Below are 25,582 nucleotides of genomic sequence, written 5' to 3'. Positions count from 1 at the left end.
TCAGTTAATGTCTGGCTTGTTCCCTGCAGCATGACAGTTTATACTTATTTTTAAATTTATCCTAACATAGCTATCCATGTTCTCATTATCCAGACAAATGGCTCCTCTTTTTTTAATCTTCTTAAACTCTTGATTTCTATCATGTCCTGTGGTGGTGAGTTCCGCGGGTTAATTATCTATGGTGAAAAGTATTTCTTTTAATAGAATTTTCATTGTCTAGCCCCACCATTCGTTGGTTTGTCTACTTTATTTTGTCCCCTTACCATTCTTCTTCTCTCTAAACTGAGCAAACACACTGACTGTGGATGTTCCCCTTGATTTTTATTTCTTTGACCAATTGTCACTTTGGGTTGCCTTCTCCTCCTTTCCCAACCATAGCCCTTTGCTCTCCAAGGGCTTCACTTCCATAGCTGCTCCACCTGGTGTTTCTGGTTTCTCTGTTTTCCTTTGATCTTCATGTGCCCGCTCTGTTATGGTGGGAGGAAGCTGGTGCAGGAGTGGCTTTATGCTGAGAGCTCCTCTGCCCTAGAAGGAGAATTCTCCATTAGTCAGTTAGATCTTTAGAGGGGCATAGGAGGCGGATCAGAAATAAAAATGTGGCCTGTTCTTTGAACATTGCTTTGCAGATGATTAGCTCTAATAATTGGGTGACAAAGCCCTTGCCCTCACTTACGCAATGCTCCCACCGAAGTCAGTGAGAGGAAAAAGTGCTAAGGGTCTCATCCCTCATCATCAGGAGTTTTGCCTGAGCCAGGTTGTCAGCACTTGGCTCTGTGACTTTCATGTGCCTGTTTGTTTCCCCCATTCTTGGTGACTCATGCCAGGGAGTTGTTAAATCCAGCCTTTCCTTCCACCCCCCCTTTGGGGGAGGGGGAACACGAACATGCCAGCGATGTCAAGAGCTTTCCTGCTTCTGAAAGGTTAAACTGTTGGTTATTTGGCAGCTTTTCCAGCCTCCAGCAGCTGGGTGCGGAGAGAGGCTGACTGGGCTGAAGTTTTATCCATTGATGAGACTAATTTGCAGACACTTAAAACCAGCCCTTCTAAATACAGCCACTGTTTGCCGGCAGCTTTCCCCCAAGACGACATGATTCTCATCTCAGATCACATGAGGATGCCCTTTCCTAGAATTCTTCTGATGGAAGAAGCGGTGTCAGGGCTGGGAGCTGGCTTGGAGTGACAGGCCTCTGTCATCTGGATTTAGGGCCTTGAGGCAGTAAAAATCAAAGGAAAGGGGCAGAACTGCCCCAGAAGCCGGGGGTAGAGGAGTGGGGAGTAGAGGCGGTACTGCTTGTTCCCTCCTCCCCAGGAAGGTCCCTTAGGGTATGTCTACACTGCAGCTGGGAACCAGCCTCCCAGCCCCAGGAGAGGGACTCCCGCTAGCAGACCTGGAGCTAGTGCACTAAAGATAGCAAAAAGAAAAGGAGGACTTGTGGCACCTTAGAGACTAACCAATTTATTTGAGCATAAGCTACAGCTGTAGCTCACGAAAGCTTATGCTCAAATAAAATTGGTTAGTCTCTAAGGTGCCACAAGTACTCCTTTTCTTTTTGCGAATACAGACTAACATGGCTGTTTCATAATGACAGGTTTCAGAGTAACAGCCATGTTAGTCTGTATTCGCAAAAAGAAAAGGAGTACTTGTGGCACCTTAGAGACTAACCAATTTTATTTGAGCATAAGCTTTCGTGAGCTACAGCTGTAGCTTATGCTCAAATAAAATTGGTTAGTCTCTAAGGTGCCACAAGTACTCCTTTTCTTTTTGCGAATACAGACTAACATGGCTGTTACTCTGAAACCTGTCATTATGAAAGATAGCAGAGTGGATGTTGCAGCTCGGGCTCTCAAGCCCTGGGGCTTGGGTGGAGCTGCAGCCTGACGTGCAATGTCCACATAGCCATTTTGAGCACTCTACCTTGAGCCCGGCTAGCGGGGGTCTGGCTCCCTGGGCTGGGACACTGGCTCCCTGCTGCAGTGGAAACATACCCTAGGCCAACAGCGTTCTGAGGAGGGATATGTTGGAGGGGGAAGGTGTGGAGCATTGCAGACAGTTTATGTGGCCGGCTCCCTTTAGATTAAGCCAGGTGAGTGAAAGCAGCAGGGGTGGTGGCCACTAGGAGCAGCATTAGCTCCAGCTCTGTGCTGTCCTTTCCCAGTGAAGGGCGAATACACTGCATGTGTGGCCAACAGCGGCACTGCTTCTCCGGAGCTGTGTGGGACGGGGCTCCTGACTGCCGAACAGAGGGGCAGGCAGCCCATCAGTGGGACTGGAGCACTCCCATCTTTCTTTCCTCTTAAAGGGGCATGTCCATCAGGAACTCCTTCTAGTAGGGTTGCCAATTTGCTTGGATGTATTCCTGGAGGTTTCATCACATGACATAATCTTTAATTAAAGATTGATCTTTAGTTCCTGGAGACTCCAGGGCAACCCTATTAGGGAACCTCCTGCAGTGTCCTGGGGGTCTATGTCCAAACCCACCTTTGGGCTTCATCACAAGAGGGGATAATATGGACTGGACAAAGGGAAATGGAAAGAAAGAACAGAACGTAAAGGAGATATAGGGAGGAGGAGTTGGCAAATGGGGAAAGAAGACATATGGGGAGAGAGTCAGCTTGTTTGGGCATTTCCGTGCTTCCCTGGTGCATCTGTTTTTCAGCATTTGCAAACGCTAATTGGTACAAACTCCACCACACTGATCCTTTCCAGGGGAACTTCTGTCCTCTTTGCCTTTGGCTGGGCCTGGAGATTATGTGTAGGAGCTTCACAAGCACCCAAGGATGGCGCCCTTCATTCTCTACTCAGAAACTGTGGCTCTATTTTCATCTGCTGAAGAAAACAGAACTCACTCGTGCTTTGCTTCAACCAACCCCAAAAGACCAGCCAAACCAGTGAAACAGTAGTAAAGCCAGTGCAGGTGCCATTTGGGACCCGTTACCCAGTGGCTGGGAGAGAGAGTGAACCTCCGGCTGTGTGCTGTGGGGTGTAAGGCTGTTATCATTTAGAGGGTCAAACTCACTGCTGGCACAACTCCATTGATGCCAGTGGAATTCAGCCTGCTTGTGCCAGGAATTGCCAATGGTGTGGGATCTGATGAGAAAGGAAAGAGTCAGCCGGAGAACAGATGAAAGAGTAAGTGTCCATCTCTAGCTTCAGAGAGGAGCTGGGGAAAGAAATCAGTCACAGCACAGCGATGGCCTTTTTTTACCCACCAGGCCCTGGTTCCCAACTAACACACTGTTCTTTTACTGGTAGGGATTTTGGAGCAATGTTACAGCACTGTTAGTTACCTGCTATTACAGTGCTTTTGTTCCTGAATAGCCCTGATGCAAACTTAGACTCACCTGCTTACTACTACTGCTGCTCTGCCACTGAACACCTGGGACACATTCAGTCCTGCATAAAAGGGGCACAACTCCATTGGCCTCGACAGAGCTGTGCCTGCTTATACCAGCATTGCATTTAACCCATGCTGATGCAGAGAAATCAATTCTATTTCTCTTCTGTTTGGTGTTTTACACCATGCCCATCAGTGGTGTCACACTGGTCAGATTTAAAGGTGCAATAGTGGCTTTAAGTCAACTTTACTGCCCGCCAATCCTGGGGCTGTCCAAGCACCAATTCAGACGCTGATGTAAATTAGAGCAGCCACAGGGCTGCTCTATTTTATGCTGGCTACCCATAGCACCCACAAGGCCTTTCCAGCAATCACATCATAGGGGCTCTCTGGCCCCACCCGCTTTCCCTGGAGACATCCCATATATTGGGAGTCACAAGGAGGTGGTGTAGGAGCCTTTACAATGGCTTTATGCTACCCAAGGATTTAGAGCTGCTTTGCACAGCTGGAGGGCTATAAGGCAGCCATAGTGAGGCCAAGGATCTGGCCCATACAGTACATCAAGTCCTGGAGTGCATTCCTTTACAGAGAAAATAGCATGGAAAAGCACACAGTGGGCCTGATTCTCTTCTCACACTGATGTAAGTCCAGAAGAACTCTAATGAAGTCAGATGAGTTGGATAGTGTGAACCTGATGTGAGATCAGAATCAGGCCCATGGAGTCTTCTGGGATGAGAGCCGAGGCAACGTTGGAAATATTTCAAAAAAATAAAAGAGACAAACAGATGGAATCTACCATGCACCGGATGGCAAAATCCTGTAAAGCTTCTACTACATGAAATTGACTAGAAAACCAAATGAGACTTTATAATAAGACGTCGCCCCAATGTGCGACACAGCACTAAAGGAAAATGTCAGAGCCATCTACCACTTAAAGAGGCCTTCACAAAGGAAATGAAAAGTTGTCCAAGCCCTTGGAAATTCAGGATGAGATGATTAGGTGCTGTGTATGGTGGAATAAGAATCTGAGGAATACAAAAATGCATTATCTTTGCTTTTGATTAGAGAAAGGCAATCAGTGATTCCGACCAGGGTCAGTTAGATTTCATGATAGTATATGAAAAGGGTTGATTCATACTACCATATGGTGTAAAATAGCTCTGTGATACTGGCATGTCTGAAGTCCTGCTCTTATTATAGTATAGCAATAAGGCTAAAGCAACAATGCCATGTAGTTGAACAGTGCATCTGACACAGGAAATTCTAGCTGGAGGTGAACCCAAATCAAAATCCAGAGCCAAACACCCTCAGTCCTTGAGAAGGTTTGATCCAGGTCCGGACCCAAGTTCCCCAAATTCAGTTAGATTCCTGCTTCTGACCAACAACAGAGCATGTTGATAATCTCCCAAACAGTCATATTAGCAGACTGACACAGTTGTATGTTGCAGCACCATCCAGTTAACATTAGAGATAACTCACGTCACCCCATGAATGTAAACCAATTATGCAGGTAACTAACTGTGTGTAGCTGCTATAGCTGCCCATGCAGATTGGGCAATTGTACATACAAATGACTAATTTGGGTAACTTGCATGCACAACCACCTGACCTGTATGTGCAAACATAGTAACTAAGTAAACCTGTTAGGCATGAAATTACAAACCTTATTTAAAAATGTGGCTAAAACTGTCCCAGTTTTTGGCTACTCAGCTATTTGGAAGTATGTACTCCTTGTACCTATTCGTTCAATACCAAGGGATTTTGACGGACTCACAGAAATACAGGGCCAGCTCCTCAGCTGGTGAAAATCAGCATAGCTCCGTTGCATAAGCGAACATAAATTCCTGTTGCTGGATAAGACTCCTTGTCAAATCTTCCTTCAATACTAATCTGACTTTCTCCTTTGAACATGCTCTGTTACTTTTTATTGAGAACCAAACTGGACCTTTTGCTTAGCTTGATGTTTGATCATCACCCCCCCACACCCCCAGTTTGTTCCCCCTAAAAGGTGAATACTTTAAGCTCTAAGAATTGACTTGTATTCTAGTTCTTGATAATTTGGAGGCCCATATTGCACATGGTAACCTCAAGAAGGATCCTGAAGTAATTTTTAGTTAGCTAATGGTACAGGTCAATTAGTTATTAAGGTTGCCTGGCACTCAGGGCTGGGTCCAGCTTTTTTGCCCCCCAAAGGGGTGAAGGAAAAAAACAAACAAACCAAGCCTGGTTGAGCTGCCGCCGAACTGCCACCGAAGAGGAAGAGAGAGACTGCAGGGCCCGCCGCCGAATTGCCGCCGAAGACCCGGACGTGCCGCCCCGTGCCGCCCTTTCTATTGGCCGCCCCCGGCATCTGCTTCCTTCGCTGGTGCCTGGAGCCGGCCCTGCTGGCACTTCCCATTATAAGACCCTGTTTTGAGCTGCTTATAACTTTGCCAAACTTTAACCTTTGGGGCTAAAATTTTACATAGTGGGTGTCTGTCTCAGGCTGATTGTTTTTTGCCATTTAAAAAGTTTGGATGAACTTTTATTCTAAATGTGCTAGCATCCCCTTCAGAACATTAAGGTTGCAAAGCACCCAAAGATTAGAAAATGCCAGAATTATGGTTGCCCGGGCAACCCTGTTTCAGCCCCCTGTGCATACGCACTAGGAGACAGTCTTTAATTACGTGATCACATACTATTTTCCCCCAGGACCCTTGCCTGATTCAATGCACAGGATGGACTTGCCTTGGGGATGAATCAGGGTTGTGTAGCGAAGGAGGCTGTTGTCTGTAGGACCCCTGCCTCATTTGGTACAGAAGTTGGAAGGTGTGTAGTAAATGAGACAGAGGATTGCAGGAAGAGAAAGGATGGTATCAGGTTAAGGCAGCTGAACACTGCCCTGGAGAAATGGATTCTATCCCTGCCTCTGCCACAGAGTTCCTGAATCGTGCTGAGCAAGTCACTTAAATCAGACTTTTCACTAGTGGTCGCTAATTGGGTTCCACATTTTCTGGATACCCAGCTTGAGACTCTGAGGTCTGATTTGCTAAGTGACTGAAAATCAATGGGAGCTGCACTTTGAACGTGTAAGTGCTATATAATGCTAAGTAATCTGAAAAATCAAGTCCTAGGTAGCTCAAACTGGGCACCCAAAATCAATGGATACTTTTGACCTTAATCTCTCTGTGTGTCAGTTCATCATCTGTGGAATGGGATTAACACCATCCTCTCACCTCATAGGAGTTCTGTGAAAAGAAATTCATTAATATTTTTGGAATACTCAGATACTACAGCAATGCACATGATAGAAGAGACCATGAGGAAATGAATAATTCTGTCTGCATAGTTTGAATAGTGTGCAGTAAATAAGGCATAGGACCACACACTGAACAATGAGGATAAAACAAAATATAGAATTGCTGCTCATTAATTGAGCACTGTCCATCCTGTGCAGTGAATCAGGTAGGGTTCCTGCTGAAAAATAGCACGTGATCATTAATTAAAGACAAGAGGGACAAATTAAGGTTCCACAGGCATCTTAATTGTGGCATTTCCTAATTTCTGAGTGTTTGATTTTTGCAACCTTAATGTACTTTTAATGTAATTGTTTTGTATGTTTATAGACACACACACACACACTCCCAGAACCATTTTATAAAAAGCATATCTTATAATGCTTTGTTACGTTCATAGCCAGTCTCTATAAGTGATATAAGACCACAAGTAGGTGGCCATCTTCCTGGAATGGTAATGAGGCCACAGAGCTTGTTTCTTTGCTGAAGGCTCAGATCTGATTATTCCTAAGAACTGTTTTGTACATGGGGTTTGACATATTCTGGCCATTATGTGAATATGCAATATCCTTGCTCGGTTCCTCTGCAAACATGATGTGATCATAATAGTGACATAATAAATCAAGTTTTAGCAACAGACCGGAAATAGGGAGAATGTTGCCACTGTACTGATCCCACAGTAGTTATATGAATAGGTTAACACCATGTATCCCAGCTCCAGTAGGGTTGGATGAATTTGTCCCTGTGCTACATGCAGAGGACAGCGATGTCTATTTACACTGAGTTTGCAGCCACTGTCCTCCTTCTCAACAGAACTGCAGCAAAAGGCCTTGCACCTGCTTACCCCAAGTCTGAATTTGATTCAGTGATATCACAGTGGTGAGACACAGGCCCAGATCTTCAAAGGTAGTTAGGCACCTAAATCATTGGGAGCTAGGCACCTCAATATCTTTGAGGATCTGGGCCTTAAAGCCTACTCCTGCACACAGTTATTCTTATGCATAAACCCATTACTCCTGGCAGTAGGCATACACACAAGAGGAACTGGTTGCAGAATTGGGCTTTGACAATTTACCTTAATTTTACTACTGGATGCAATGGTATCATAATAAACATCAGCTCCATAGTCTGAAACAAAGAGATCCAAGGTCCACACATATCAATACACGTGCAGTTGTGTGCATACATACTGCAATTGCACTCACAAAGTGGAATTCAGGTATAAAGTGGGTCTTTGTGCCCTTCTCGTGGGTGGCCCACATAAAGAGGTCTATGAGGTTGCTATTGCCTCCAAGTTAATGAACCTGACCCCTCAGCTCAGGCAGTAAATCAGATCTGCAGCTATCCCACCGGGGCTGTTACAAAGGCACTGATCAAATCAGAGGTTTTGGACAATGCTGATAACAAGTTAAAGGAAAACATTTAATATGGGAGTTTCTGGAAGTATCAAATGCATGAGCAGATGTGACCCTAAAAGAAATAGAACCTAGAGATCTCCATTAAACTCCACTTACAGGATTATGAAACACATGCCAGTGTTAATTCTAAGAAGCCACACCTGGGTATTTGCAAGTGAACTTGGAGTCTCTGTTCACTGAAAATCTGGCCTTCAAAGTTGCCTCTACCCCTGTTGTACACTGCGTGGTGAACTTGGCTGCTGCTTTCCATTGCAAGGGTGGGATCATCTCCCCGACTTATGTGCAATAGGGACCTTTCACATCCAAATCTCCCCATTCCAACGTGAAGGAGACAGGTGTGTTCCAGCACCATTCCCCCCACCCCCCAAAAAACCCTTACACAAAATACTTTGTTGGAGAAGGGGCTGGAGATTAGTTAGGACAGGGCTGGGGTATTGCCATCTTCCCAGCTCTAGGCACACACAGGTTTTCAAAAAATGGCAACACTATCTGGAACAGCAAGGGAGGCTCAGAGCTTCAGAGCCTTGGCACTGATGGAGCTGCGAGGATTGGGGGAAGGTGACAGGTCCCACGTTTCAGCACACATTCCCTTGCTGTGTCTGAAACCCAAAGACTAAGAATCTGAGTGAAACTGACTTCATCGATTTTCCTTATTCAAGCATTTGCAAAAACGAACAAAGCGTTAGTAGTGACAAATACACAGGACTTTTCAAATCTTCACTTTTAATGATCTAAGATTTAATTGGAACAAAGATACCCCTAGATCCAGCCCAGTACCCTATTCCCTGGACAACACTGCCTTTACAATGATCATTGCTGCCTGAGATTTTGGTGACCTTGAGAAAATCCTATGGGACCGATATTTCCCACTCCCCAAAACCTCCTGTGATTTGATCTGTATTACAATATTGGAGGATGCTGTCACAGTTCCAGAGAACTACACCTGTCTTTCTGCTCAGTGGTTCAGCTGTTGGCTTTCAGCACCTCAGCTGTTACCTCTCTTGAGTGGAGATCTCATCTCTCTCCCTTCTGACGGGGTAATCCCAGCCTGGACAGTTCCCCGCCTTCCCCGCACGGATAGACTGCCCTGGCACACCTTCAAGTTTTCGCTTCAGAGACAGATAAGACATAAGTTAATACAGATCTGTGTAAGCAAGCTGGCTTTGTTCTTAAGGTACAAAGCATTACAAAGAAAACCAATTACACACAATAAAGGAACTGTCAGGTTTCCTTCCCCACTCTGAACTCTAGGGTACAGATGTAGGGACCTGCATGAAAGACTCCCTAAGCTTATTTCTACCAGTTTAGGTTAAAACTTCTCCAAGGCACAAAGTCTTTACCCTTGGATTAGGTAAACGCTGCCAGCACCAAGTGATTTAACAAAATATTCAGGGAAAGGACCACCTGGAGTTCCTATTTCCCCAAAATATCCCCCCAAACTCTTACACCCCCTTTCCTGGGGGGGCTTGAGAATAAACAAGATGAGCACAGACCAGCCTTGGATTTTTAAGACCCAAAAAACCCAATCAGATTCTTAAAAAACAGAACTTTATTAGAAGAACAAAAAAAAAAAAATAAGAGAATAACTCTGTAAGAGCAGAATGGAAGATAATCTTACAGGCAGTCAGATTCAAAACATAGAGAATCCCTCTAGGCAAAACCTTAAGTTACAAAAAGACACAAAAACAGGGATACACATTTCCTCCAGCACAGCGAATTTCACAAGCCAAAGTAAAGAGAACCTAATGCATTTTCTAGCTAGATTACTTACTAACTTTACAGGAGTTGGAGGGCTTGCATCCTTGATCTGTTCCCAGCAAAGATATCACACAGACAGTCAAAAGCCTTTTCCTCCCCTCCAGATTTGAAAGTATCTTGTCCCCTCATTGGTCATTTTGGGTCAGGTGCCAGCCAGGTTACCTGAGCTTCTTAACCCTTTACAGGTAAAAGGGTTTTGCCTCTGGCCAGGAGGGACTTTATAGCACTGTATACAGAAAGGTGGTTACCCTTCCCCTTATAGTTATGACAGGAACCCACATGCATGCTTCTAAGCATGCCAGAGTTCATCCTCACATGGACTTTAGCAAATGCAGTCTTTTCAGACCTCACCCTGGAGCTCCAAACAAGCACTCTGGTAACATGCTCAGTTCCCTTTTGATACAGATCTGGGGTCTTTGAATCGGAGTTTCCAGAAGGGGGTTAGTATACAAAGGGTCTCTTGCCAGGGCGTGTAAAAGTGGGTTTCGGGGGGAAAGATTTTGCATTCCCCTGCACATCTTGTGTTTCAGAAAGACCTTTCAGCTTCCTCATACCCTCCAGAGATGGCATTAATCAGCCTGCTGGGGAGGGCAGGGGGAAGCAGGGCTCAGGCCGGGAAGGGGGGCAGCAAAGCTGGGGGAGCAGGTCTCGGGGGATACCAGGACTCAGGGGGGCACAGGGAGAAGCAGGGCTGGGGGGGGGGCACGGGGGCAGCAGCCAGCCGCGGGGGGGACGACAAAGGGGGCAGGAGGGGGAGCCGGGGAGGGGGGCAGCAAGGCTGGGGGCGGGGAGAGCAGGCCTCGGGGGATATCAGGACTCAGGGGGGCACAGGGAGAAGCAGGGCTGGGGAGGCACAGGGGCAGCAGCCAGCAGCAGGGGGGGGGGGACAAAGGGGGCAGGAGCGGGAGCCGGGGAGGGGGGCAGCAAGGCTGGGGGCGGGGGGAGCAGGCCTCGGGGGATATCAGGACTCAGGGGGGCACAGGGAGAAGCAGGGCGGGGGGGCACGGGGGCAGCAGCTGGCAGCGGGGGGGGACAAAGGGGGCAGGAGGGGGAGCTGGGGAGGGGGGCAGCAAGGCTGGGGGCGGGGGGAGCAGGCCTCGGGGGATATCAGGACTCAGGGGGACACAGGGAGAAGCAGGGCTGGGGGGGGGCACGGGGACAGCAGCCAGCAGCGGGGGGGGGACAAAGGGGGCAGGAGGGGGAGCCGGGAGGGGGGCAGCAAGGCTGGGGGCGGGGGGAGCAGGCCTCGGGGGATATCAGGACTCAGGGGGGCACAGGGAGAAGCAGGGCTGGGGGGGGGGTATGGGGACAGCAGCCAGCAGCGGGGGGGGGGGGACAAAGGGGGCAGGAGGGGGAGCCGGGGAGGGGGGCAGCAAGGCTGGGGGCGGGGGGAGCAGGCCTCGGGGGATATCAGGACTCAGGGGGGCACAGGGAGAAACAGGGCTGGGGGGGGGTATGGGGACAGCAGCCAGCAGCGGGGGGGGGGACAAAGGGGGCAGGAGGGGGAGCCGGGGAGGGGGGCAGCAAGGCTGGGGGCGGGGGGAGCAGGCCTCGGGGGATATCAGGACTCAGGGGGGCACAGGGAGAAGCAGGGCTGGGGGGGGGGTTATGGGGGCAGCAGCCGGCCGCGGAGGGGGGCAAAGGGGGCAGCCAGGCGGGGGGGGGGAGGCAGCAGGGCGCCCAGGAGCCCGGGCGGCCGGGCCCGGGAGCCCGGAGCCGCCGCCTCCCGCTGCCATGGTAACCCCGGGGAGCGATGGCGGACGAGGACTCGGAGAGCGTCCGCACCGCGGAGTCCCAGGAGCTCGCAGCCCTGCCCCTGCCCCAGCTGGAGGCCCTGGTGCGGGAGACCAGGTACGGGACGGGGCTGGGCACAGCGCCCCCCAGCTCTCGTGTGGGGTCCACAATGCCCCGATCCCACATGGGGGGCTGGGCACAGCGCACCCCCACTCCACGGAGGGTCCATAATGCCCCCAATCCCACATGGGGGGGCTGGGCACAGTGCACCCCCACCCCACGGAGGGTACATAATGCCCCCAATCCCACATGGGGGGCTGGGCACAGCACACCCCACTCCACGGAGGGTCCATAATGCCCCGATCCCACATGGGGGCTGGGCACAGCACACCCCCACCCCACGGAGGGTACATAATGCCCCCAATCCCACATGGGGGGCTGGGCACAGCACACCCCACTCCACGGAGGGTCCATAATGCCCCGATCCCACATGGGGGGCTGGGCACAGCACACCCCCACCCCATGGAGGGTCTATAATGCCCCCATCCCACATGGGGGGCTGGGCACACCACACCCCCACTCCACGGAGGGTGGTGGTGCTCAGATATAATCTCCCCCAGTCTTTATAATCAGGGCATGCTGAAGCATTATCTTCCCTATGGCCCTTATATGCAGGACTGTTTGAAAACCCCATCCTCTGTACACAAGAAAGCTGGATTATAACATGCTGCCTTCCCCCTCAGCTGGGTTTAATGCCCTCCATCCCTGACAAGAGAGCAGGGCTCGGGTTATGTTTTCCATGTAGATTAGTGCAAGGCTTGAAGCTGCTTCCACCCATCTGCCTTTTGGTGCCTGTCCCCCGATGAAGGGTGAAGCATTGTGATGTATTTGATAGTAAAGGAGGCATCTTGTGCATATTTGTGAGCAAGGGCCATCATTCCAGACTGTTCAGGAACCATCTGCTAAACATTTTCTTCCCTTTATAATGAGTTCCCAGTAGATGATTCCATCTGTCAGTCGCTGGAAATAAAATGATGGAGCAAATATAACAGAGAGGAAATATACCAGGGATGTGGGTGGGTGGAGCTGTACAAAAGTCATGGATCACATGGGGTTTGGGGGTTACTGAGTGGTTAATTCTGTGGTGTCAGCACAGCCCCCTCAGAAAGGTGTGAGTCTTCTATGCAATCAGAGAGCTTTTAAGTCTGGTGGGTTTTCTGATAATTGACAGGAGCCCAGGGGCAGTTCTTGGCTTGGCCCCAATCAGAAACATGAGAAAATAAGATCAGAGTAAAGTTACTTTATCTACATCCTGATTGTGTGTGTCACTCACAACTGCTGATTTACTAGCTGGGGACAGTTCCACAGTGGGGTGCTGCTTGTTCCAGTCGGGAACTCCTTACTGGGATCAGGACTACCAGCAGGGATCCCTGTACATGAAAGATCAGCCCCAGCTGCCCCAACAGAAGCAAAGTCTTTCAAAGTCCCCTTCTCCTAGAGCCTGAGTTCCCATTGACATCCATAGCAAACCTCCCAGGGATTTCAGTTTGAACGGGATTGGGGCTTTAATGAGCATGGGCCTGATTCTTTCATTTACCCCACTATTGCATCAAGAGGAGCATCAAGTAATTTGTGTGCATCTATGGATGTTTATGGTGCCCCACCTAAAATTTTCACCACTATGAGCCTTATGTTTCCCCTCTGGTTTCATACACTGACCAAATGCTCTATCATCTCTTATACCTGAGAGTCAGAGCTTGCTCATTCCAACCCCTACCTCCTTGCAGTCATGCCCTCTCCATTCTCAAAGTCGAGACAGAAATGTTTGAAAAATACTACAATAAGATGGAGCCAAAGGATCTGGTCAGCCATTTGTTGCCAAGTGTACACGGCTCCTCGCTGGACATGGGGCAGGTACGTTACAGAGCGACAGCGTTCGTGTTTGCAATGCAGTATTTGTGGGTCTGCCTGTCAACATGACTCTGATTATCCAGCCGCCTCTCTCTCGCTGCGATTCTCATTTAATGCTTGCGTGAGAAGAGGTCCAAGGGGAGCAGTCACCCATAAACACATCCAATGGGCCTCCCTTTGCATCTCACCCAGTTTGAAATGTACCCTGGAATACTGGAAAAGAAGCGAGTGGAGCAGGAAAGTGATGTTTACCATGCAACATCTCTACCTTACAGCCACAGTGCTTGGATGTCTTAGAAGGAAATTAACTACATACTTGAGGTGAGATGCCGCTGCTCTAGCAGGCATCAGGATTTGCGCTGTTCCTTGCTGCAGCTGATTCAGTCTGAAGACCAATCCAGTTTTCAGTTTACCATTCACCCCAGAGACGCTATTCTTTTCTCTTATACCAGCGTTGCCAACCTGAGCCTCCAGAGCCACAATGCGGCTCTTCAAAAGTTAATATGCGGCTCCTTGTATAGGCACCAACTCCAGGGCTGGAGCTACAGGCGCCAACTTTCCAGTGTGCTGGGGGGTGCTCACTGCTCAACCTCTGGCTCTGCCACAGGCCCTGCCCCCACGCCACCCCTTCCCGCCCCCTCCCCTGAGCCTGCCGTGCCCTCGCTCTTCTCCCTCCCCCGCCCCAGAGCCTCCTGCACACCATGAAACAGCTGATCGGGAGGTGCGGGGAGGGAGGGGGAGGCGCTGATCGGCGGGGCTGCTGGTGGGTGGGAGACACTGGGAGCGGGGGAGCTGATGGGAGACTGCTGACGTATTACTGTGGCTCTTTGGCAATGTCCATTGGTAAATTCTGGCTCCTTCTCAGGCTCAGGTTGGCCACCCCTGTCTTATACGATAACACTTTGCCCTTCACGGCACCTGCCAGAGATCTGAAAGTACTTTATAAGCACTAATGAATATCTGTCAGGTAGGCTTATCCACATTTCACAAATCAGGAAACTGAGGCACAACGAGATTAAGAGACTTGTCTGAGGCCACACATCAAATCTGTGACAGGACCCACATCTCCCAGACTCTCCCTCTTGTGCTCCAGCTAGCAGTTCCCTTTCTGGTTCCTTGCCACTGTGGCCTGTGATCAATGAGCTGGGCAGCCCCTGAGTTTGACTTTCACCTTCTCAGCAGTTGCTCAAGGAGTGGGACCTCTGTAGGCACTCCTCACCCTGGTCTCCTTCATGGTGGCATATTGCACTGTCCCCAAGCCTCGAGCTGAGACTGGGGTAGCCTCTTTGGCACCTCCCAGATGGAGTGGAGTTTAAACAGCAATCAGAACAGCCCAAAAGGGACTGCTACAAATGGACACCACTACTAAACAATCTACAAGCCTGATTCACAGTTACACTAAAGCCACTTTACATTGCTAATTTGCACCCTTTTTAAGGCCCCTTTATGCTGCCACTGTGGGTCTGGCTTCAATGCAGAGTTAACTCAGATGATTGGCACCTGGGTTAGGGTAGCCCAGGGCTGAGCAGTCACACTGCAGAGCCCTGCCTGAGTTACTGGGTCCTCACTTGTTCTGCACCCACCTGTATGTTGCTGGGACTTCTGGGGGCACATCTGATGGGTCTTTGTGCTGCAGAGCACTGAGCTGCTCTGTGAGTCTTTCCCAGTGAATTGGGGGAGAACTTGTCTGTTCTTCTGGATACCCGGGGGGAATTGTGGGAAGACATTGAAGGAGTATCAGCACCCGAGGGATTTAGTTTGCATTATCACTGCCAAGTGGGTGCATTACCTGCTCACGTGAAAGCCTCGCTCAAACTTTAGCTTACTAGCCCAGGTTGAAAGCACCACCCAACTTGGGTAAGAGAGTTTTGTGTGTGTACAAGAAGGGAGTTGGAGCAACATATGGGTAAGTGTCTGCAGTGAAGACATACCCTAAGTGTAAATGAGAATCAGGCCCATCATGTGTCTACAGATCCCTTACAGTCACTGTGGTTATTTCCTATTCTAAGTACAGGGAAAATACAGTAACTGTTGGCAAACATTGACTTTTTAATGGCGACCACTTTGAATGGGTCCTATTGTTATCTACTTGCTCCTTCAGTTCTTTGTTTCTCCGGATTGCAGACACGTTCTAGACGTAAATCTAAATCCCGCGCTGCAGCAGATCGTTTTATAGGCCTGACAGTGCAACAGAAGAATGATCTAGCGCAGCGGGAGCTGGATGAGATGAAGGAAGAAATTCAGAAGACCAAGGGGGATTCTGAACGGATTATACAAAACTACCAGGTACAGCCTTCCATGAGCTGTAGAATCCCTAGTGTAGTGAGTGAGACCCTCTGTAGCTCGGGGGAACACCCTACACCCCCATGTTCATCTTTTTTTTTTTATTTCACACTGATGTGATACCAGAGTAACACCATTTAAATCAGTGCAGATACTCTGATTTTTACAGTGGCATAACTGAGATTCATCTCAGAATCTATGCCAGGAGTTGCTTACTTACTACACCTTGTAGTTCAGGGAGGAAATGTTGGGATTTTAAAGACTCACCTTTGCTTAACTGAGTAGGCAGGTTTGCTTGATACAGCGCCGTGAGTGTTAGATCTGCCGATCCATGTGCCCCTTCACCCAACAAGGGTTTGTTTTTTGGGGTCCCTAAAAATTGCAAAGAGGTCTTTAAATGACAATGCTGCCTGGATTCCTAATCCAGAACATCAAGGCATCTTTCTTTTCTTTCTTTCCTCCCACCCACTTCTGTGTTGGGAGAGTGAAATAGAACCCTTTGATTAGGCTAAATGGTTAGAACCTGACTGTCTCATCCTGAACATCCATATGTTCTAATCAAAAATGGTGTTTTGAACACAACCATTCCTTCAGACTTGGTAGATCTGGAGATATTTGCAAGTCAAGGCAGAACTGATTAATCCTGAAACTCAACTACGGTAGATGTTTTTCTTTTCTTGTTCTTCAATGAATGAGAGATTGATATTATTACCAAAACATCACTGCCACAGGGCAAATGGGGCAGAATTCACTGACGTTAATGGATTTATGCCAACAGAGAACTTGTCCCACCATTCCTATACGTTGTTCTCCACCCCAAGGCCCAAAAAATGAATGGGAGATGACATCTCTTTACTATAATGTGACTTCCATTCTACAGGCTGTCATGGAAGAAGCAGCTATTCGGTGGGCTGATATTAAGAAAGCCATGTGCAACTTTAACAAAGACATTATCCAAACAATATCCAAGAAGAAAGGGAGTGTCACAGCAACTGAGAAGGTGCTGAGATACCTTGAGGAGAAGAACCACTACAGGGTCAGTTCAGAGTTGTGTATTTATACATTTATTATATACCAGGCTAAATAGTTTCGACAAAATCCTGATCCATGAGTAATCTCTGCCACGTTTTGGGCCATAGGTAGACCTACCTTGGCAAGTCTGTTTGGATATCTCGCTTTACCTTAAAAACAATAAGGAGTCTGGTGGCACCTTAAAGACTAACAGATTTATTTGGGATAAGCTTTCGTGGATACAACAATTCACTGTTACAGTAGTGCAGGGATCGGCAACCTTTGGCACGCGTGCCAAAGACGGCACGCGAGCCGATTTTTGATGGCACACTGCTGCCTGCCAGGTCCCAGCCACCGGCCCCGCTCAGCCCGCTGCCGAACCCCAGGCCGGGACCCCGGCAGGCAGCAGAGAGCCATTAAAAATCCTGCCCGCCCCGGCCCACTCTTCTCCTCCCCCAGGGCAGGGTGAAGAAGCTTGGTCCTGCCGGCTGCTGCTGCAGGGCAGGCAAGTTCTCCCTTCCCCGCCTCTCCCCCCAGCGTGCTGGGTTCCTGCCCCTCCTCCTCTCCCTCCCTCCCTGCCCCCGATCAGCTGATGGCCCTTTCGAGGGAGGGGGAGAAGCGGAGCCGCCGCAGGGAGCTCACTGCTCAGGGAGGAGGCGGAGGAGAGGTGGGGACAGGGCCTTGGGGAAGGGGGCTGGAATCAGGGTATATCCCCTCCAGCCCCCTGCGGTGAGCCACTCTGGGCAGGGGGCTGGGAGCACCCCCACAACCCCAGCCCACACCCCCAGCCCTCTGCCTTGACCCCTGTACCTCCCCCCACATACCCCAGCCCCCGGCCCTGACCCCTGCACCCCCCCTCACACACACCCCAGCCCTCTGCCCTGACCCCTGCACTCCCCACACACCCGAGCCCTCTGCCCTGACCCCTGCATCCCCCTCACACCCCAGCCTCCTGCCCTGACCCCTGCACCCCCTACGACCTGAGCCCTGACTCCAGTACCCCCAACACATACCCAGCCCCCCCACACCCCATGCGTTGACTCCTGCACCCCCTCACATGCCCCCAGCCCCCTGCCCTGACTCCTGCACCCCCCACACATACCCAGCCCCCTCACACCCCATGTCCTGACTCTTGCACCCCCCACATTCCCACCCCCACCCTGAGCACCAAACGGGAGCTCCTGCACCTCCCCCCACCTTCCCACCTGCACCCCTCACACCAAATGGGAGCTGCCGAGGTAATCACTCCACACCCAAACCCCAACCCTGAGCCCCCTCCCTCATTCTAGCTCCTGGCCAGACCTTACACCCCAACCCCCAGCCTGCTCATTCACCCCCAGCCCTGTGCTCAGCACACTCCCACCCTCAGCTCAGCGCTGAGAGAGAGGAAGAGAATGGGCTAGAACCAGGGAGAAGGTAGGTACCCACTCTATGTGGGAAGGGCCGGGATCCCAGACCGGCAGCGGACTGAGCAGGGCTGGCAGCTGGAACCCTGGCGGGCAGGAGCCGGCGGACTGAACCCCAGGCTGGCAGCGGGCTGAGCTGCTCAGCCCGCTGCCGGTCTGGGGTTCTGGCTGCCGGCCCCTTGCCAGCCGGGGTCCCGGCCGCAGGCCCCGCTCAGCCCGCTGCCGGTCTGGGGTTCTGGCTGCCGGCCCCTTGCCAGCCGGGGTCCCAGCCACAGGCCCCGCTCAGCCCGCTGCCGGTCTGGGGTTCTGGCTGCTGGCCCCTTGCCAGCCGTGGTCCCGGCCGCAGGCCCCGCTCAGCTTGCTGCCGGCCTAGGTGAACGGAACCCCAGGCCAGCGGCGGGCTGAGCGGGCCAGCGGCGGGCTGAGCGGGCCAGCGGCGTGAGATCAGCATTTTAATTTAATTTTAAAAGAAGCTTCTTAAACATTTTGAAAACCTTGTTTACTTTACATACGACAATAGTTTCGTTATCGAAAATATAGACTTATAGAAAGAGACCTTTTAAAAAACGTTAACATGTATTACTGGCACGCGAACCCTTCAGTTAGAGTGAATAAATGAAGACTCGCCACACCGCTTCTGAAAGGTTGCCGACCCCTGCAGTAGTGCATTAGGAGCCAGCTTGGTGGCTCACCAATGACCTGTCCTCCAGCCAAGACACAGGAGCTTTGGCACACGCATGACTGCAGGGCTCACCTATGCACAGCCTAGTGGAGGTTGGAGGAGTTGCACGGCTGATTGGGCTAGGTGGGATTTGGGGCAAGGTGCTGTCCGGGTTGCTGTCAGAGCATTTCTTACTGACTGATTTATATAGAGGGGCATGAACAAGAGCCTGGTGAGGATGCTGCCTCCCCTCCTTCTCTGGCCAGTGAGAAAGTGCCGTGGCTTGGAAGAATGGGAGCATCCCGATAGGAAGTGGAACCTGGGGGCTCTCTCCTGTTGGGTCCCGCTATGCCAGTGACGGAGAGAGAGCAGGGGCCGTGACCGTATAACCCGGTGTCTTTTTTAGGATGCGATGAAAGAAAAATTGCGTTTGAAAAATGATTCCCTCAAAGTGCAGAAGAAAAAGTTACAGCTGCAGCTCAAGCAGGTGGGTAAAGACTGAAGAGAGCCAGGGATGCTGCACCCCTCTGAAGAAGAGGCAGGGAGATTTCAGGGGCTCACCCAGACTGGGGAGTCTCATGTTTCTGAGCAATTTTCTCTGCTTCTCATCTTAACTCCTGTGTTTGGGAGAGATTTTAGTCATCTCGGAGTTTATTGAGAAAAGGCCCCAACCTAGAGCACCTTGTATGCCTGAGGCAGGCCCCAAAGCAGCTTAAAACCCGTGAGAAGATTGTGCAGGGTGACCGCAGCCGAGCTCCTGCAGAGTGGGAATTTGCACCCTTTTTGTGCTGTGGAGAAGATCTTGGGTGGATCTTTGCAGCCTCTCCTGGAAGGGGTAGTGTGGGTGTCGCAGGAGCACAGCCAGTGGTGCTGGGTTCAGGCACTGCATGGATCCACTGAACGGTAACCCAGATTCGGAAGGAAGCAGCAGGTTGTGTCCACTGCTCCTCCCCATGCCCTGGCCAGGTTGGGTTGAGGATTCCAGCCTTTAGGACCCCCCCCCCGACTTGCTGTCCCGACAGAGCAATGCCTTATTATGTGGCATTTAGCCTCAGATCAGGGATTGGTCCTGCTTTGAGCAGGGGGTTCGACTAGATGACCTCCTGAGGTCCCTTCCAACCCTGATAGAATCATAGACTATCATCAGCCTCTGTGTCTTTGCTGGCTTACAGAAGGAAGAGATGGGCGAGGCACTCCATGAGGTTGATTTCCAGCAGCTGAAGATTGAGAACGCTCAGTTTCTGGAGAAGATTGATGAGAGGAACCGGGACCTGCTACAGATAAAATTGACAGTGGGAAACACTCTTCAAATCTTCAATTCCTACAAAGTGAGTCAAGCCCACGGCACCTGGATTCTCTTTTTCTCTTTATCTGCTGCAGGGTAAGAGAGGGAGGGGGGTGCTTAACACTGTCTCTCTCTCTCACACACACACACTCTCTATTTCCAGGACATCTCTTTCAATCAGAGGCATTTTTATTCCTGCTTAACAGCTGCCTGACTTGCCTGCAAGACACATTCCAGCAGGTGGGGGCTGGTAGTTGGCACCTGCCCTGGAATTTTTGGAACCATTCCTTTGTTGATGGATTTGCCTGCCTGTAAAGATCCCTACGTTTGCTGTGGCTGTTAGGGTTTGCTCTGATACATCCTTCTGATGTGTGTTTTGTGGCATCCACATGTGATGGTGCAAAGCTGCAAACATTGCAGTGTGGTTATTTTGTCCCACAGGGCAGTAAGCAGTAACCTTAGCACTGACCTACCTAGAGACTTCTGTATATCCTTGCAGCTGTAATCTCATCAGTTACGCAGGGTTAAGACTACCCAGTCCTTGGATGGGTGATCTTCAAGAAAAATCCAGGTGGTGCTGCAGGTGGTGTAGGTGACTCATTAGGTGGAATCCTCCCCTCTGAGTCAGTACTAACGTTGGGGCACTGTGTCTCTCAGCTGTAATATAAAAAAGAGGGATGTGGTCACTAAAGGTCCAGCCCACGGCAGTTTTTGCAAAAGTTGGGATATTGGGCATAGTATCCTGGTCAAAATAACACCGTAGGCATTTCTAGTACTCCTGCACTTCCCCTCCACTCCTGCCTCCAGCAGGGTTACTGCATTCCACCCCAGAGCTGGCTGCACCTCTGTGGGAGGAAAAATGAAGAGCTTGTCAGTCCATTGCATATTTTAGGATCCCGGGGTATGGCTACCTACCTTATAAACCAAGGGGGAGATTTTCACAGGCATGAGCAACTCCCACCGACAGTCAGTGGCTCTGGATGCTTTACTCCTTTGGCAATCTTCCCCCAAGTTATTGTTAAACTACACTGGGAAAGGGCAGGGGAGCAGTAGCTGTACCTCTCGCAATATTAGGACACGGGCCCCACTCTGCCTCACTGCTCCTTGATGACGTGTTGGCTACCAAGTAACACCATGCTCGACTGTGTGAAACAAAGGCTAGATCCTGAGGCTGCCATCTACAAGGGAAACTCAGAAATGAGATGCCACGTTGATCGATGCATTCTACGATGAACAGGAGTAGGGAGCAGAGTCCCAGAAGGCCAGCCAGAGATAAAGCTTGACGAGAGCCTTGGCGTAGTGAGTAAAGGGACTCTAGCTTTCCGTGTTCACTGATGAGCCGTTGCCCTTCTTCTTCCCCTCCTTTGGGCTCGCTGACTTTACCGCATTGTGCTGTTTCAGAGAAAGCTGCAGAACGCCACCGCAGCATCCGCCTGCCTGATGAAAGATATCTCCCAGAGGAAGGAGGTGCTGGAGAAGATGGAAAGGGAAACCATCCTGGTGGAGGAGGTAGTAGGAACATCAGAAATAATCAACACAGGGATTGTGGGTTTACTTGTTTTTTTAATCCAGAAATTTCATGTTATGAGACCATTTCTTTTAAGATTTTCTAACACTGGATTACTGCATACACTAGTATGTGAGGCTGGTATTGAATTACACCCAAATTTTGATCCCAGTTCCACGTAAGGCCGGAGTAATGCCATTCAAGTCAGTCGACCCAGTTCCGCTCACACGCTTGTTTTGCGCTACTGGTAACTCTATCAACCTCAGCGGAGTTACTCTTGAGTTATACTGATGGGATCACAATCTGGCGCCATGGCTCTTTAAGCTGCCCTTTACTGGCATAGCAATGGGAATCATTTCATTCCGGCAGCAGTCGGGAGGGACTTTAAAACACACAAGTCAAGAGATGAAGGAATGAAGATTCTCAAAGCCGTGTTAACTTGCCCACATACTTAGATCGGAAGCTCTTTGAGACAGAGACTGTCTTTTTGTGCTGGGCTTGTACAGCGCCTAGCACAATGGGGCCTGATCTCTGATTAGGGCTCCTAGACACGACCCCATATAAATAAGAGATGATCATAATATTATCATAAATTGTCTATTACGTATGTAATTAGCAAAGGAATATTTCAACATTACAGTATATTTAATTGTAATACTAGAAGCTGGGGTGCCTAAAGTTATGCTGTGAAATTTACATTCAGGCACCTGCAGGCAAGCGCCCTGGTACCCAAAAGGCTGTGTACCTGCAGCTTCGATTGAAGTCAGCAGGATTTAGTGGTGCTGTGAAAACCAGTTCACTTTAGGTGCTGAAGGATGGAGTTTGGACCTTAACTTTAGGCACCCAGCTTTGGCATAGCTTCCTGCATTTAATATCCTTCCTCTTTTTAGAGGCAATGCCCTTCCCGCTCCAAGGAAGGCACGAAGGAGGGCCCCAGCTCTGTTTTGTGCCACTCCACTGTCCCAGGCTGTAGCACCAGGGAGTTGCCCAGTGAGTTCAAGCAGCTCCGGAGTGCCCCTGGCAGACAGGAAACCGAAACGCTAAGAGCAGCTGCATTCTGCACAGCTTAATCGCTTGACCTTCAGTTTTAGGGGGATGGATTTTTTTTTTCCAAATTGCCTCTTTGCAGAACGCAATGTCCCACCTAATCTACCTGCCCTGGATCCTTTTCCTCTCTCAGGAACGAACCAAAGCAAAGGGTGTGAATAAGCAGCTGCGGCAGCAGCTCTCAGATTACAGAGTGCCCCCAGTGGTGAAGTACGTCAATCAGAAGATGGCCATCGATGACCTGGAAAACAATATTAAGATATGGGAGAGGAAGGTGGAGATCGCCGAGGTACAGTAAGACAGGAACTCCCGGAGTCTGTAGTCTGTCGGTTTCTGTGTCCTTCCCATTACACAGCTGGGGTTTAACTTCCAGAGGGCACCTATCTGTGCCCACCCACATTCATACGATTATGGTGAAGGGGTCTGATGCTTTTTACAAACCAGGCAGCACGAGTGGGCGATTTTAGTTGTGGTTTTAACTACAGCATAATTGAACAACTTGACGTGCTTCCTGTTTACAAAGCAGCGATCGTGTCACAGCCTGAATGTATTCAGAGGACAGAGTGTATCTAACAATTGAGCTCTGAGACTGGAACCTAAGGAGTTTTAAGCCAGGACCTGGTTATTAGTGAGTTAATAGGAAGCATCATCAGGTTATTATTATCCTGACCTTTTAAACAACTATAAAATACAAAAGAGCAGCAATGTAAATGTCTCACCTCTGCACATGTAACCAGTTTGGGCCTTTTCAAACACCCACGCTTGTGATTGTCTGAAAATGTTTTGGATCTGCTTTCTGATCATCTTCATGTAACAAGCTCCAAGCACTTCACAAGCATTCATTATTAGTAACTAATCATTATCCCTATGTCACGCTGGCTGGAGTGGCTGATGACTGGGAGTGCCAACCTCAGGGCAGATGGTCAAAAAGCAGGGCAGACACCCCAAATTGGTGGTATGTTCTATAGTTAGATTTCACCAACCTAGTAACAAGTGTGAATTAAAGCACTGTAACAGCCTTACCATGGAGTCACAGACAGCCCCCTTGGGCTCTCCAGTTTATCTTGCCACCCAGGCAAACTGGATTATGTGATAGATAGTCACTGTCACCCAGGGTGCTGGGGCAGCCCTCACTCGAAATGCCAAGGTCAGGGCAGGCTGCAAAAAGGAGAGTAGATCCTCCTGAGACTGGTAGGTGACATTGATGTTAAACTCCCCAACCAGTCACAAACTGTGCCCCTGATCCCCACAATGGTTATCAAGAAGCAAAAAGAGAAATCACAGAGCCCCCTTTCTTGCATTCCAGTTCTCTGGGTCCCAGTCAGCGCCTAGGTGCAGTAAGGTGAGGAGATCTTTAAAAACCTCTTCTCACTATACAAAATGTTCTTCTGACCCTAAAGGGGCAGCCACGTTGCCAGGTCAGTGCTAATGAGGCCAATTCAATTAGGGTGGCCCATGTCCAACAGCTGACATCTTGTCCAAATAAATTTGTTAGTCTAAGGTGCCACAAGGACTCCTCGTTCTTTTTACTGATACAGACTAACATGGCTACTACTGAAACCTGTCCTTTGATGATACACAGTGCCTCATTTGCCTTCAATGGGCCATCTTGTGTCCAGGAAGAGCACTTTACCTTAATTAATGCTTCTCTTCCTGTCTGGTGAGTTACACAACTGCAGAGGGTTACAATGCAAATACTCACTATAACTTTATACCATGGGAGACAGATATTGTAAGATGGATTAATACCTGCAGCATCCTACAAGCATTCCAGAAAGTCTAACACTGATATCTATTTTAACTATACTAACCAGACTGGTTTCCAGCTATGCATTTGTCAGTGTTCAGTGAGGCCCTGGGCCTTGGCATGAGCTGGTACCTGGTCTGCCAGCGTCACAGCTCACTTTACTGATGAAGAAACTGAAGCACAGAAAGGTTGTGACTTGCCCAAGGACACAGGGTGAGTCTGGGGCCAAGCTAGGAAAAGGATCCTGAAGCTATTGCTTTAGATCATGCCCTGTTATGCAGCGAGATGGGTAGAAATAAAACAATAGTGCCTAGTGGTAAGTTCTCCGTATTGAAAAGCAACCCTTGCCCCACAGTTAGTGAATTCAGATATGCAGTAGTGAGATGAAACAGACTTGCTAGGGCAGGTTCCTAGTAATCTCTTATGTTCATGGTACAGTCTTAACTCCCCTCCCCTCCTTCCCCCCCCCCAACACGTTCATTAATGCAGAGAAATGGGCCCCAGTTGCATTCTTAGATTGTAAGGTCTTTGGGGCAGGGACCAGCTTTTTGTTCTGTGTTTGTACAGCACCGGGCACCACTGGTTCCTGGTTCAGGATGGGGTTCCTAGGCACTAGGGTAATACCAATAATATTAAGGGTCAGACCCACTCTGGGATCTGAAGCCAACATTCCCCAAAGTTCAGTGTTATTCAGGTTCAGAGTCCTGAAGTTCAGATCCCAGTACAAACTGCTGTGTGGGATCTCAATGCTTTCTACATAGCATTCAAAGGAAAGCCCTGGGAAGCAGTGCTAGGCTGAGATTGCAGGAGTGTACCTACTCAAATGCCCTGGGTACACAGTATTCACCCTGGGTGCACAGTATACTCCGTGGCAGTTTGCCATGGTCTTACTATTTCTCCATGTTCACTTCTGCAGATGTCCTTGCAGAGCTACCGCAGAGCTTGGAACAAGGTCAAGGTGGCTAGTAACCAACTATAGCTTTGTCTCCCCCTGCAAGGTGGCCAATGAGAGATTTGGCTTGGAGCCAGCCACATGACAAATGAAGCTATCGACTGGGGGAAATGCAGAACACCTTATACTGCAGCTTGGTCTGTGAAAAGAGATGGGACCATTTCAGCCTGATTGATAAAGAAATCAAAACCACCTGGGTTAGCACACCTCTATTTTGTCAAGTTCCATTTGTCGGAGAGGCTGGAGCATCCA

The 25,582-nt window shown here is 49.7% G+C and overlaps 1 protein-coding gene and 1 long non-coding RNA gene across 4 annotated transcripts; one reads left to right on the top strand and one right to left on the bottom strand.

Moving 5' to 3' along the window:
• Positions 1–10,084, bottom strand: LOC122462567. Its single transcript, XR_006285206.1, has 3 exons — positions 9,800–10,084; positions 9,025–9,137; positions 1–525 (listed from the first exon to the last, which is right to left on the bottom strand). It is a non-coding gene; the product is annotated as an uncharacterized LOC122462567 (long non-coding RNA).
• Positions 10,085–11,495: 1,411 nt separating this feature from the next.
• Positions 11,496–25,504, top strand: CCDC113 (coiled-coil domain containing 113). Of its 3 annotated transcripts, XM_043526085.1 has the most exons (10): positions 11,502–11,637; positions 13,308–13,434; positions 15,556–15,717; positions 16,595–16,750; positions 19,199–19,279; positions 19,965–20,120; positions 21,479–21,586; positions 22,765–22,920; positions 24,170–24,291; positions 25,295–25,310. In XM_043526085.1, coding segments are annotated over exons 1-10 (1,167 nt in total). In that variant the 5' UTR covers positions 11,502–11,539; the 3' UTR covers positions 25,296–25,310. The 3 variants fall into 3 exon arrangements, with proteins under 3 accessions (XP_043382021.1, XP_043382020.1, XP_037734062.1); XM_043526086.1 differs by lacking the exons at positions 24,170–24,291; positions 25,295–25,310 and adding an exon at positions 25,377–25,504 and having other exon boundaries at positions 11,496–11,637; XM_037878134.2 differs by lacking the exon at positions 24,170–24,291 and having other exon boundaries at positions 25,295–25,429.
• Positions 25,505–25,582: the final 78 nt, after the last annotated feature.

Source organism: Chelonia mydas, chromosome 12 (genome assembly GCF_015237465.2).
Source record: "Chelonia mydas isolate rCheMyd1 chromosome 12, rCheMyd1.pri.v2, whole genome shotgun sequence".
Taxonomy (NCBI): domain Eukaryota; kingdom Metazoa; phylum Chordata; order Testudines; family Cheloniidae; genus Chelonia; species Chelonia mydas.
This window is presented reverse-complemented; position numbering and strand designations above follow the sequence as displayed.

What these genes read in the sequence shown, in the direction of transcription:
- CCDC113 (XM_043526085.1), top strand. Translation starts at nt 11,540, where the DNA reads ATGGCGGACGAGGACTCGGAGAGCGTCCGCACCGCGGAGTCCCAGGAG. An exon ending in TACAGCTGCAGCTCAAGCAG is followed by an intron (nt 19,280 to 19,964) that starts GTGGGTAAAGAC and finishes GCTGGCTTACAG; the next exon opens with AAGGAAGAGATGGGCGAGGC. An exon ending in AAATCTTCAATTCCTACAAA is followed by an intron (nt 20,121 to 21,478) that starts GTGAGTCAAGCC and finishes GTGCTGTTTCAG; the next exon opens with AGAAAGCTGCAGAACGCCAC.